The sequence below is a fragment of the Zeus faber genome (genome assembly GCF_960531495.2).
Source record: "Zeus faber genome assembly, chromosome: 3".
Taxonomy (NCBI): Eukaryota; Metazoa; Chordata; class Actinopteri; order Zeiformes; family Zeidae; genus Zeus; species Zeus faber.
Genome location: NC_137190.1, coordinates 29307530 through 29318899, shown reverse-complemented (window position 1 = coordinate 29318899; position 11370 = coordinate 29307530). Strand labels below are relative to the sequence as shown.

At 43.6% G+C, this 11370-nt stretch overlaps 1 protein-coding gene across 1 annotated transcript; it reads right to left on the bottom strand.

Moving 5' to 3' along the window:
- Nucleotides 1-1088: 1088 nt before the first annotated feature.
- Nucleotides 1089-8018, bottom strand: ildr1a (immunoglobulin-like domain containing receptor 1a; the record flags this gene model as incomplete). The annotated part of the gene is made up of 8 exons (XM_079997327.1): nucleotides 1089-1270; nucleotides 3061-3672; nucleotides 4738-4919; nucleotides 5116-5238; nucleotides 6315-6461; nucleotides 6553-6672; nucleotides 7085-7234; nucleotides 7823-8018. The coding sequence occupies 8 exons, from the start codon at nucleotides 8016-8018 to the stop codon at nucleotides 1232-1234; spliced, it is 1569 nt and encodes a 522-aa protein (XP_079853453.1). The 3' UTR covers nucleotides 1089-1231.
- Between the last annotated feature and the right edge of the window lie 3352 nt (nucleotides 8019-11370).

Sequence of the window (11370 nt, the reverse complement as noted above, 5' to 3'; positions counted from 1 at the left end):
GGCGGGGGGCATCCGTAGTAAATGAGTGTTTGGCTGGGTAAGCTTCTACCCCTCGCCTCCGCTGACGCTACCGGGGCAGAGCAGTGGAGATGGGAGGTCGTCGTTTAACGGCGAAATGACTTCAACCGTTTAACGGGGAGTGACGTCAAACTCGGGGCCGATTCCAATTCGTGGCTCGGCGTTAAATGGACGGTTGCTGCGCTTCGACGGTTTTTTTGTTTCCGAGCTCCGATGTCACTGGAACGCAGCATCGAAGGAGTCCGTTCTGCTTGTTGTGTTGACGTAGAGAAGTTATGGAAATAAAAGTTGTTTTTTGTTTTTTTTACAAACGCAAACGCTCTCACATAAAGATAAAGTTCTTTTATTAAGTCTTGATGGGGAGTGTCTCGCCTCAGGTCTACTCATTCATGCCTCTGTCCGTTTCCAAGACGAATGGATCTCATGTTTAGTTTGTGGCAATAGTGAGAAGAAATAAAACACATCCAAACAGGCCGAGCTGCAGCCTTATGTATATTGCCATTTCACAAGCCATTACGCAAAACCCTTCACCACCACCGTGTCACCTCGGAATCTACAACATAGCTGCATTCTTGGATAAGTGAGAAACTTTAATATCAAAGTTTGCCCCCTTCGTTATTCACACGCACACTTTATGCAAAATGTACAATCCGAGCAAAAATGGAGAAAAAACAAAACAAAACACGAAAACTATGACTTGATAAGACATTTAAAATACATTGGTACAGAAAATATAAAATGAAAAATGACACGTAACTAACTTTCGAGGAACTCGACAAAAAAAACCGGTTTGCAATGTCATCGCAACGATGACAAGTTCGGCTAGTACAAAAAATAACAAATTTTATTAAAGCTCAAGGGGGTCCCGGTGAAAAGTACTCAGTGTTTCCTTCATTTAGTTCTTAGACTGACACGTTTCCACTTATATCATTATAACTACAATAAAATCGAACTATTTTTCTTTGCGCAAGGGAATTCAAAACAAAATATTAGTATGAAGCTGACCAACACGTCACGAAAAAAAATGTTTAACTCAAGTAGAATTCACGTCATTTCAGACAGACTTAAAACATTAAAAGCACATAACATTACAAGCAAGCCATGTGCCCTTGTAAAACATAAAAATAAAAGGCTTCTCCAGTTCTCCAATATTAGTGGAGTGTGTGCATGTCCCGCAAAACAGAGACCGCAGTGCACTTCAAAGCAGGAGGGATCAGATGACGACGCTGGTGCCACTGCGAGAGCTCTTGTCCTGAGAGAGACACAGCCACTTTAGACTCACTCCACCAACCACAGGAAGGACTCGGCATTCAAACAAAAAACAATGCGTCTGTCGATGTGTGTGAATGAAAGTGCAATCGTGTTGCTGCTTCTCCCATGTGATTGGTGTGTGTGTGTGTGTGTGTGGGGTGGGCTGTCAAATGATGGTTCGATATTCAAATGCTATTCGAATTGTAAATTTTTATATATGACTTTTGAATCTGAAAATTAACAATAGAAAAAAAAAACCATCTGCAGTGTTTCAGCAGAAATGTTTTTTTCTTCTATAAAAATATTGCTCGCATACGTCCACAAACATCCTCTTTGTGTGCGCATGTGAATGCGCTTTGTCCGTGCGTCGCTCTCCGGTGTCTGTGTATGGAAGGCCGCAAGGATCACAATTGGTCTAAATTTGGCCAGCATTTGAAGTATTGTAAACACCACCGGGGATTTTTAATCTCCGTTCTAGTCGCCTCCAGGCTTTTAAACCCTTTAATAAACGCCTGGTGGCGGTTGGTAATTATCTCCGCCCTGTGGTTTTCACAGCCAATACATTTTAACTGTAAATCACCCAATCGGTAAAGAAGGGCAGACCACAATAACAAAGCACTGATCTCCTTTACTGTTTGTTTGGGTAGCCTAAAGAAAATCCCAAGCGTGCACTTGGGTGTTATTTATTCATATATATGACTGTAGGTACAAATATGTGAAATAGAATGTAGTTATATCAGCCATTTAAGAGGTAAAGGCTGCCCATTCGTGCTTGGGGACTGGGATAAACCGGATTGCCTGCTGTTACTGTAACATTCCTGGGGGTGGAAGCAGAGGACCATTTATAAATTAATTATTGCCCTGTAAAAAAAAAAAAACTTAGGGCCATTTAGAGCTTGGGATTGACACATCATTTGACACAATTTCTATTGTAAGGAATCCATTTTAGTTTTGGTGTAGACTGTTTACTGTGTAGATATTGATGTTATAGAGTGTTATTGCTATTGTAAGGTCCACCGTCATTTTAATATATTTTATTCCATTTGTAAGCTTATTTTATTAAGACCATACGATCACAATGTAAAGACGACAATGTTAGGTTTTTCAAGCCAACATGTCTCAGGCTGTGGTGGGAGCAGCTGTGCCGATCCATCTACAGTATCCATCTTCCTGAACTGATTGTCCCAATGCAGAATAAAATACTTGACTGCCCCATCCACCTTGATTCCTGTGCCAAAACTAGAATGGATTCCTTACAATAGAAAATATGTGTTACTTAATCCCATACTCTAAATGGCCATCGTTTTTTGTTTTTTTTACGAGGGAATATTACGCCCGGTAGCGATTAGAACGGCGTTTATAAACACTTGGTCGTGTTTACAATACTTCAAACACCAGGAAAATCTTGACGAATTGTGATCCTTTGCGGCTTTCCATATCTGTGTCTCCATGCCACCGGCCCCTGAGAACACGGGCGGGAATATTTTCACAAGCGACCGGCAATCTTCTCCACAGTGGAGCAGCAGCAGGAAACGTGATTAAATTAAATACATTTAGAATAAAAATACTGTTTATATTTGTTTAGTTTGGAGAGAATATCGCTCTGATCGGAGCTTTGGAGCTGTAGTGGAACCGTGCTTAACGCCTGCCTCCCCTTCACGTTTTGAAATTGGAATAGATAATCAAATATATTCAAACTTATGTGCTTTTTCAAAAGGAATATTCAAATGTGATTCTTGGCCAATGTTGACAGCCCTAGTGTGTGTCAAACTAAAGCAGTGAGTGCCTTACAGAGTAGCGCTCATTCCTCCGTGCCCCCGGCTTTTGTCCAGGCTCGTATTCAGTGTAGCTGGGGGGCTTTTCCACCCACCCACCGCCTCTCCTTCCACCTCCGCCCGCTCCTCCTCTCCGACTGCTATCCTCATCGTCCGAGCTCCACGAGCCTCCTCTGGATCTCCGCGATGCCGGCGGGGAGTAGTTTCCCCGCGACCTGGTCTCATACAGGTCGTCCCTGGAGCGGGAGCGGGGGCGGCCCGTGTCCCGCCCCCCTCCGCTGCGACTCAGTCCGTCCAGGGAATCCTGGCTGTAGCTGCGCGGGACGCCTCTGGACCGGGTCGGCGACGGGTGGCGCCTCGCCCCGCCGCCGCCTCGGTCGTCGCGGCGATAGGCGTAGCCGGTGTGGCTGCTCTCGCTGGAGCTGGGGGGACGCGTCCTGGGCGCGGGGGGCGGGAACCTGCCGCCGGGGTGAGGCTGCTCGCCGATGGGCGGGAGGGTGATGACGCGGCGCTCCTTGGGGTCGTTGTTGAGTGCGGAGAGCATGCTGGGGGGGCCGGCGGAGAAGGGCACGGATAGCGGCATGTTCTGGGGCGGGGGAGGCATCTGCTGGTAGGGGAGGGGCTGTGGCTGAGGGGAGGAGGGAGGGAGCCAGGTAAGTAACACTAAAATGCTGCAGTGAGGTTCGCATTAAAAACACCTGGAAAATGAGAATCTGCTTTCGACGGCATCCTAACACCTAAACCGCTGGAGGCCATTATTTTTTTCTTTTTTTTTGCAAATCTGAGCATTGATTGTTCTGATATCACTTCAGGAGTTGGTTACGAGTAACATAATCAATAAATAATCCATGTGCCATAATGTAATAAATAGATTGACAGACAGTTAATACAATCAAATAGAAAAAATGGCAATGCAATGCCAATGCATATATGCAATAAACCTAAAAATTAACAAACGACAAAAATAATCTAAAAACAGAAAAGAAAAGATTTCTCTTTTTTATCGTTGATTAAGGATTTAGGATGAAACAAATAAACGATAAATAAGAGAAATTTGGCAGTATACAATAAACCAACAATACATAATTTAATAAATCATTTACGGTTAAAATAAGGTTTATTGTCTATCGGTTCTTGTCCTTTTTTCAGGCTTAAATTTATGTTTTGTCATTAGGTTCATTGTACATTAACATTTCTATTGTATTTTTCCTCCCATCTTAGATTCACCTTTCTGGTTTACTGCTCGCTTCATTTAATTTGTTATGGCATATAACCAAATCTTTCAATTTCTTTGTATTTATTTTCTTACTGTTTTTCTGTTAATTTTTATAGTTTAAATATTTTGTTGTTTATCATTAGGTTTAGTGTAAATTGTCAGATGTTATTGTGCACAGTCAGCGTATTTTGTGTATTTCCACATTTTCTTTTATTTTTATTCCATTGCTTTATTATTATTATTGCCTCGTTTTTGATGTGAGCTGTTGCTGACGCTACAATTTCCTGATACAATAACAATAACCTAAAAAGACAACAAAACAAAACCCCCGAACAACTGTAATGTTGAATTGTTTAAGAAAATAGTCAATAGTTGACGCTAAGAAGACGACAGCATGAAAATAACATTTACATTTAATACATTTGATGGTGATACACTCCTTTTATCCAGATTTAAGGAGACTCCATGGTGGTTTACCTGTAGCAGGGGACTGGCCATGTCCATCCCCCTCACCTGGCTCTCCAGGTAGTCCAGCATCTGGTTGGTGCCTGTGGGCGGATGGCTACTATGGACACTGGGCGGGAGCATGCTGTAGGCGGAGGACTGTGGAGGGGGAAGCGGCATGGGTTTCATGGGGATGCTCTTTCCTGAGGCGGATCCTGGGGAGATTGGGCCAAGGGGAGATTTGTTTTGAGGGATTAGGGTTAGTTACCAAGGGGCTATGGGGTTATGGTGGCCGTCAAACGCAAGCCTTTTAGGACTTTTAATCATTAATTCTGTTAGGCTTGTGTATACAAGTATGTGTGTGTGTGTGTGTGTGTGTGTGTGTGTGTGTGTGTGTTTGTCTACACGTACCTGAGTAAAGCAGGGGGTTCATCTGTGAAGAGGCGTGGCTCATGGGTCCGTAGACAGGCTGCCCTCCCATCCAGGGGACCATGGCCCGCTGAGCCTCCTTTATCATACGATGCTGCATCACCACTAGAAGCGACGCAAAACCATTTTAAACACAGTCCATCCGGGGAAGTGCAATACATCTGAAGATATAGGCGTTTCACGACACTTGTGTATTCGTCCATAAAATTCAAAAATGAATGAGAGAATCGCATATGTCAGCAGTATCGTAATAGACTGGCATTGAAAATAAGCCCAACGACCGTAGTATAAAACCATGAAAAATAATGGATGCAATCATGATGTGATATTTTGGCCATATCAACCTAATTCCCATTTCCGGTAACTATATGTCTCTATATAGGACTTCCAGTTATTGAGAAGACAAAGAATGGAAGAGTGAATCCTTTGAAGATGTCTCCTTTAGAACAGTCTAGATAAATGATTATTAGTATTGCATCGAAAAGTACTATATTTATACTCTTTAATAATTTTTCTCTTTTGATTCTCTAACTCAGCCATTCCCGAACTTAAGAATGCCGCGGCCCAATTTGACATCTGAAAATCTTCTGCAGCCCACCCAAGCCTTTATACACAACTCTGATCAACACACAACTTCTGTGAGATGAAGTGTTTCCCTGAATATTTTTTATCTCATAAACACAACAATTATATGTGAACGTGGACCTACAGCGATGCAGTGCAAATTAATAATCCATCCAGCTTTTTTTTAATCATTCTGTTTCCTGTTAATGTTAATATTTAATCGAAACATTTTATGGTAATCTCAAACTTAATTGCAAAATTGAAAATTAAAAACAATTTATTTTATTTATTTATTTAGTGTAAATGACTTCGCCCACCTGCAGTACCGTCGGCCACCAGGGGGCTGCAGCCCACACTCTGGGGAACACTGCTCTAACTGGTAAATCTTTATTGAAGACGTTTCTCACTTTGATACCAGTACAAGAATTGTACAAAAGTTGTAATTGTTTGTTTTGCTATACTTGTGAGGACCAGTCTCGGAATTAACAATTTCTTTGGCGTAGAAGTGCACCAGGAACACAGGTCCATACTCACCAAGTGTATTTACTTGGACCTCACTGTGTGTGTGTGTGTGTGTGTGTGTGTGTGTGTGTGTGTGTGTGTGTGTGTGTGTGCACCTTTTTCGGGGCAGCAGCATTGCTCGGGGCAGCAGGGGCAGCGGACGTAGCAGCAACAGGCCTGGGGGCAACACTGGCAGCAGCATATGCAGAAGAGGAGGAGGAGGAGGAGCGCTCCGATCACGATGAAGAGCACCGTCAGCCAATCTGCGAGAAGCCAGAAGGAGAGGATTTATCCAGGGACTGCAGAGTTTAACCTCTTCGTTTTTGAAATGTTCGTCCCGGCGCGCCGACGTACGGTACACGATGAGTTTGATCTCTTTATCTGAGTCCCCTGAGGTGTCACCGGCGGCGTCCACGGCGCAGAAATACACCCCGTTGTCCCACCACATGATCTCGTTGAGCACCAGGTCCGCTTCTGCACAAACACAGCAAAAAGTGTCCCGTCAGAAAAGCCTGACAGAGAATGGATAACAACTTGTCAGAGGAGAATCCTCGTGCTCTGTTTGGCATCTGCGCTTTCCGTCAGGGAGGTTTTATGTCACTTTTGTAATCAAAATACATCCTTGTTTATTGAATCTTCATGAATTTTTTATGAATTCTCCCAGTAAGCACAACTCCCATCAATGAAGGCTAATTCTACGTCTAAATCGGGCCCAATTCTGTAATTAACAGTGACAGGGTGCATGACCGTTTTCAGTGTTGTAGCTCTTCTAACAGGTCTCAGGTGGTCGTTGTGTGGAAGTGCTTGCTCTCATCATGATCTCATTATTATTATTATTATTTATTTTTATTTTTTATTTTTTAAATGGGGAGTCGCACAAACTCACTGTTCTGGATGGAGATCTTCCGCTCGCGGTACTCTGGCCCCAGAATGGCCTCATTGGATCCTCTCTTCTGCACCACGGTGCGCACCGTCCGCTGGCGATCCGGGCAGTCGTTGGCCGGGTCCTGCCCCAACTGTAGGGCAGACTGGTAGGCTGCAGAGCCACAGGGAATGGCTCTTAGATCTTTTATTTACGACACACCTGCATCTATGCATTCAATGTCAAACATTATGTTTGATAACCCCAAACAAACAATGTCAGTAGGTAATGGATTGGGTCGATAATTAACTGATCAGGCGATGACTATCCGACATGTGCCAATATCTTCCATGTTTCATGTGAAGGCCAAACCGCTACAAAAAAAAGACAGGCAACGTTCTGACCACCCTCTCAGAGGAATCTGACCAAAGTGCAAGGAAGGAACTTACTTATACCTAATAAGTTAGTTCCTCTTTCCTGCAAATGTTTCCCTTGAGGAAGAATAAAGACCTGAGTTGAACGGCTAGGGGCGGGGTCAACGAGAAGACAAGCCAAAAACACCAGTACAATTGTGTTCAAAACATTGTCATTGGTTTTGTCGTCAGCAAAAAAAAGTCAGAAAGAAAGGACCGCAAACTGATCAACACTCTCCCAAATTGAAACAGAAACTATTGACGGTCCCGGACACGGCCTCCCCCCAGCCCCCACAGAAGAGCGCTCAACTCGCCACACTCCTGTATTTCAGCAGGCGTTCGTTCTTACCTGTGGAGTAGTATTCCAGGACGGGGTCCTTGCAGAAGGACTTGAACCTCCAGGTGACCAGGACATCCTGGAGGTTGGCCGACGTGGAGTAGTCGCAGCGGAGAATCACGGAAGCGAACAGCGCCGTGCTGCGCTCCCTCTGCTGAACGGTCACCTGGATGGAGAGCACCTCTGAGGAAGGACGGGCAGACACCATTAGTTAGGGTGTGTGTGGGTGTGTGTGTGTGTGTGTGTGTGTATGTGTGTGCAGATAACTTTCATGAGTGTATGTGTTATTAGTGTTATTTAAAGAGGCCTTATGTGGAAAGTCAAGGAAGAAAGACAGGGAGAGAATGACAGTAACTTCTGTTTGTTATGGTTTGTGTGTAGAGTGTGTGTCTGTGTGTGTGTAGAGTGTGTCTGTGTGTGTGTGTGTGTGTGTAGTGTGAGAGATTGTAGTTCAATGTGGTAGAACCAGAAAAACTAGTGAGAGACAAAGGCAGGAAATGGCTAAACCCCCGAAACCAGCCACAACCAAATGATAAAGTGATTGAAAAGAGGCCATCATGACTCGCATTAGCAAAACATGAGTAAAATATTGGTAAAACATTTGAAATTTAATTCCAAATCTTACTTCCAATTGGCAATGGTTTCTTTAAATCGAGCCAAATGGCTTAAAAAAACAAAACAAAAAAAAAGACAAACATTGTTTAATAAAGAATTTTAAGTGAAATGATAAGTTGAAAGAGGGATCATGTATATTGATGCGTTTATTATTAAGTCCATTGATTCGGCCGATGATGACGAACCGAATCAAAGTAACGTGACCGATACCCCGCACAGGTTCGTTTTTAGAAACGCTGCCGGTTTACAAAAGGAAAGTTATAGAAAAGGAAAAGGGGGGAAAACAACAACAACAACAACAACAACAACAACAAACATTAGGCAGCTGACATAGATGAGCTTACCTGGTAGGAGACAAAAAAGAAAAACGGCGACAGGTAGTCTCCGCATGGTGGACCCAAACCAGCCGCCAACTCCTGTTCGATCCGGGTGACAATAAATAATAAACTTCCTTTTTTTTTTCCTAAAAAAGTCCTAACTTACACACTGGGTTCCCTGTTAAGAGCCCATGGTTGCGCCGCGGTCGGGGTGAAACGGTGTGAACGCTGCTGTTCGGTCCCTCGGGTGCGGGGTGGAGTGGCGTCCTCTTCTGTGGCGTCCCCACCCCCGGTAAGGGTGCTCCCGGTGTGACGTCACCAGGGAAATAGATACCCAGAAGGGAAACAAACACATTTGCTCACAGTCGTCCGCTCCCTCGCCCTCAGACATGTGACATGACAGACATGATTATGATAACAACGCCAATGTTTTTCCCCTTTAATTTTTTTTTTTTTTTATGAATTATTTATGAAGTCAATTTTTTGGCCAATTACATCATTTTTCATATCTAATTCACGGCCTTCTTTCCCCCCATTCTTTTTGTTGACATAAAACCACCCCTCAAATCACGTCGTCTTGATGAGAAAAGGTTTGCTTTTTAGATGATTTACGCCGTTAGGTTGTTAATTTTTGTTTTATATACTGTTTCATACACCCTCAGCCCAAATGTGCCGGACAGCTTGCAAGAGTGTCCAGCACCTCTTCAACCTCTCTCCCTGACCTCTCTCTCCCAGTGACCACAGGCCAGTGGCACTGACCCAGCACGTCGTGAAGACCTTTGAGCGACCGGTTCCGCAGCACCTTAGGCCCCTGCTGGGCGACTCCCTGGACCCCCTGCAGTTTGCGTACCAGGCCCAAATCCGCGTGGACGATGCCATCGTCTACCTGCCGCGCAGGGATTCGTTTTTGACTCCTTCAGTGCGGCCCCTCCTGCTCGCAGAGAAGCTCTCCGCTAGGCAGGTAGACCACTACATGGTGGCCTGGACTACCTCACCAGCAGACCACGGTACGTCCGGCTGCGGGGCGGCCCCATCAGATGTGCTGATGATGGGCAACACTGGCACACCCCCATGGAACCGTACTTTGATCATTTCTACCACCATACATGTGACTTCAGCCTCATCGCTGGAACACGCCACCTCCAAAAGTTCTCTGATGACGAGGGAGCTTCGTAAGATGGTCTGGGGAGAAGCACCTCCAGCTCAACAGCATCATCATCAAGACCAAGGAACTGGTGGTGGACCTCCCACGGAGCAGGAAGCCTCCTATTACCATCCAGGTGGGAGGAGGTAGAGATGGTGTACTTAGTATAGGTTCCTCGGAGTGCGCATAAACGATAAAACGGACCACACAAGGCTCTCTATCAGAAAGGACAGAGCAGGGAGCTCTTTCTCAGCAGGCTCAGGTCCTTGGATGTGTGCAGCAGGCTCCTGACGTCCTCCCAGTCTGTGGTAGCCAGCACACTTCTCTGCTGTGGCGTGCTGGGGAGGCGGCATCAAGGCTGGGGAGCTGCACAAGCTCAACAAGCTGGTGAGGAAGGCCAGCTCTGTCGTTGGGCTAGAGCTGGACAGTCTGGAGACAGTGGTGGAGAGGAGGATGAGGGACAACATTAAGACCATCCTGGACAACCCCTCCCGACCCCTCTATGACGAGCTGTGGCAGATGGGGAGCACCTTCAGTCATAGCCTCGTTCCCTCCACGTGCAAAACGGAGCGGTTCGGGCGTTCCTTTGTGCCAACAGCCATCAGATTATACAACACTGATTATAGTGATGCAAATGATACTGTTTCAAACTTATTCCAACTTGGTTGGTATACGTTTGAAACATTTTGGTATACTTGTGTTGCAAAAAAAGAAAACAAGAAAAACAAGATTCCATTAATCGGAAATCAGTAAGTTTGTACAAAAGTAAATGTTTTTTCACTGAACCCCCTGTAAACTAGTGAATTTTATTTTATTTACATTTTTCATATTCTATTTCTTTATCTTAATGCACAAGCGTGTATAGTTTTAGTAACTGATATAAAAAATGTAAGTTCTTATTTATTTATATATTTTTATTTGCACTTTATCCCTGTTATTGTTTGGTTTGTTGTCCTCTGTATTTCAGCTGAATGTCTTGTGTTCCTGTTTTCTTTGCATGTGTATGTTTATACTTCCAATTTAAAAAAGGGAAAAAAACAAAAAAATAACTAAATTAAAACAAAACACTGGCCAAAATAATAAGATAAAATGGAGCAAACAAATAAATAAAGAATAAATAAAGCCAGAATAATAATAATAATAATAATAATAATAATTATTATTATTATTATTATTATTATTATTATTAGTAGTAGTAGTAGTAGTAGTAGTAGTAGTAGTAGTAGTCGTAGTAGTATAATTGTAGTCATACAGTATGATGAGAAATATGACCCTTTCTCCCTTTACTTTTTTTAGGTCATCTGTAATTGATGTGTTGATGGAATAACTAAAAGCACCTAGATTAGATGACATCAGATGATCCATTGCACATTAGATCCAAATGGTCATTTTAGATTTGACAAAATTATTATATGATTGTTGCCCCCTGAAAAAAAAGGAACACAACATGGAAATCATTTAATGAAAAATTAAGAATAGGAAAA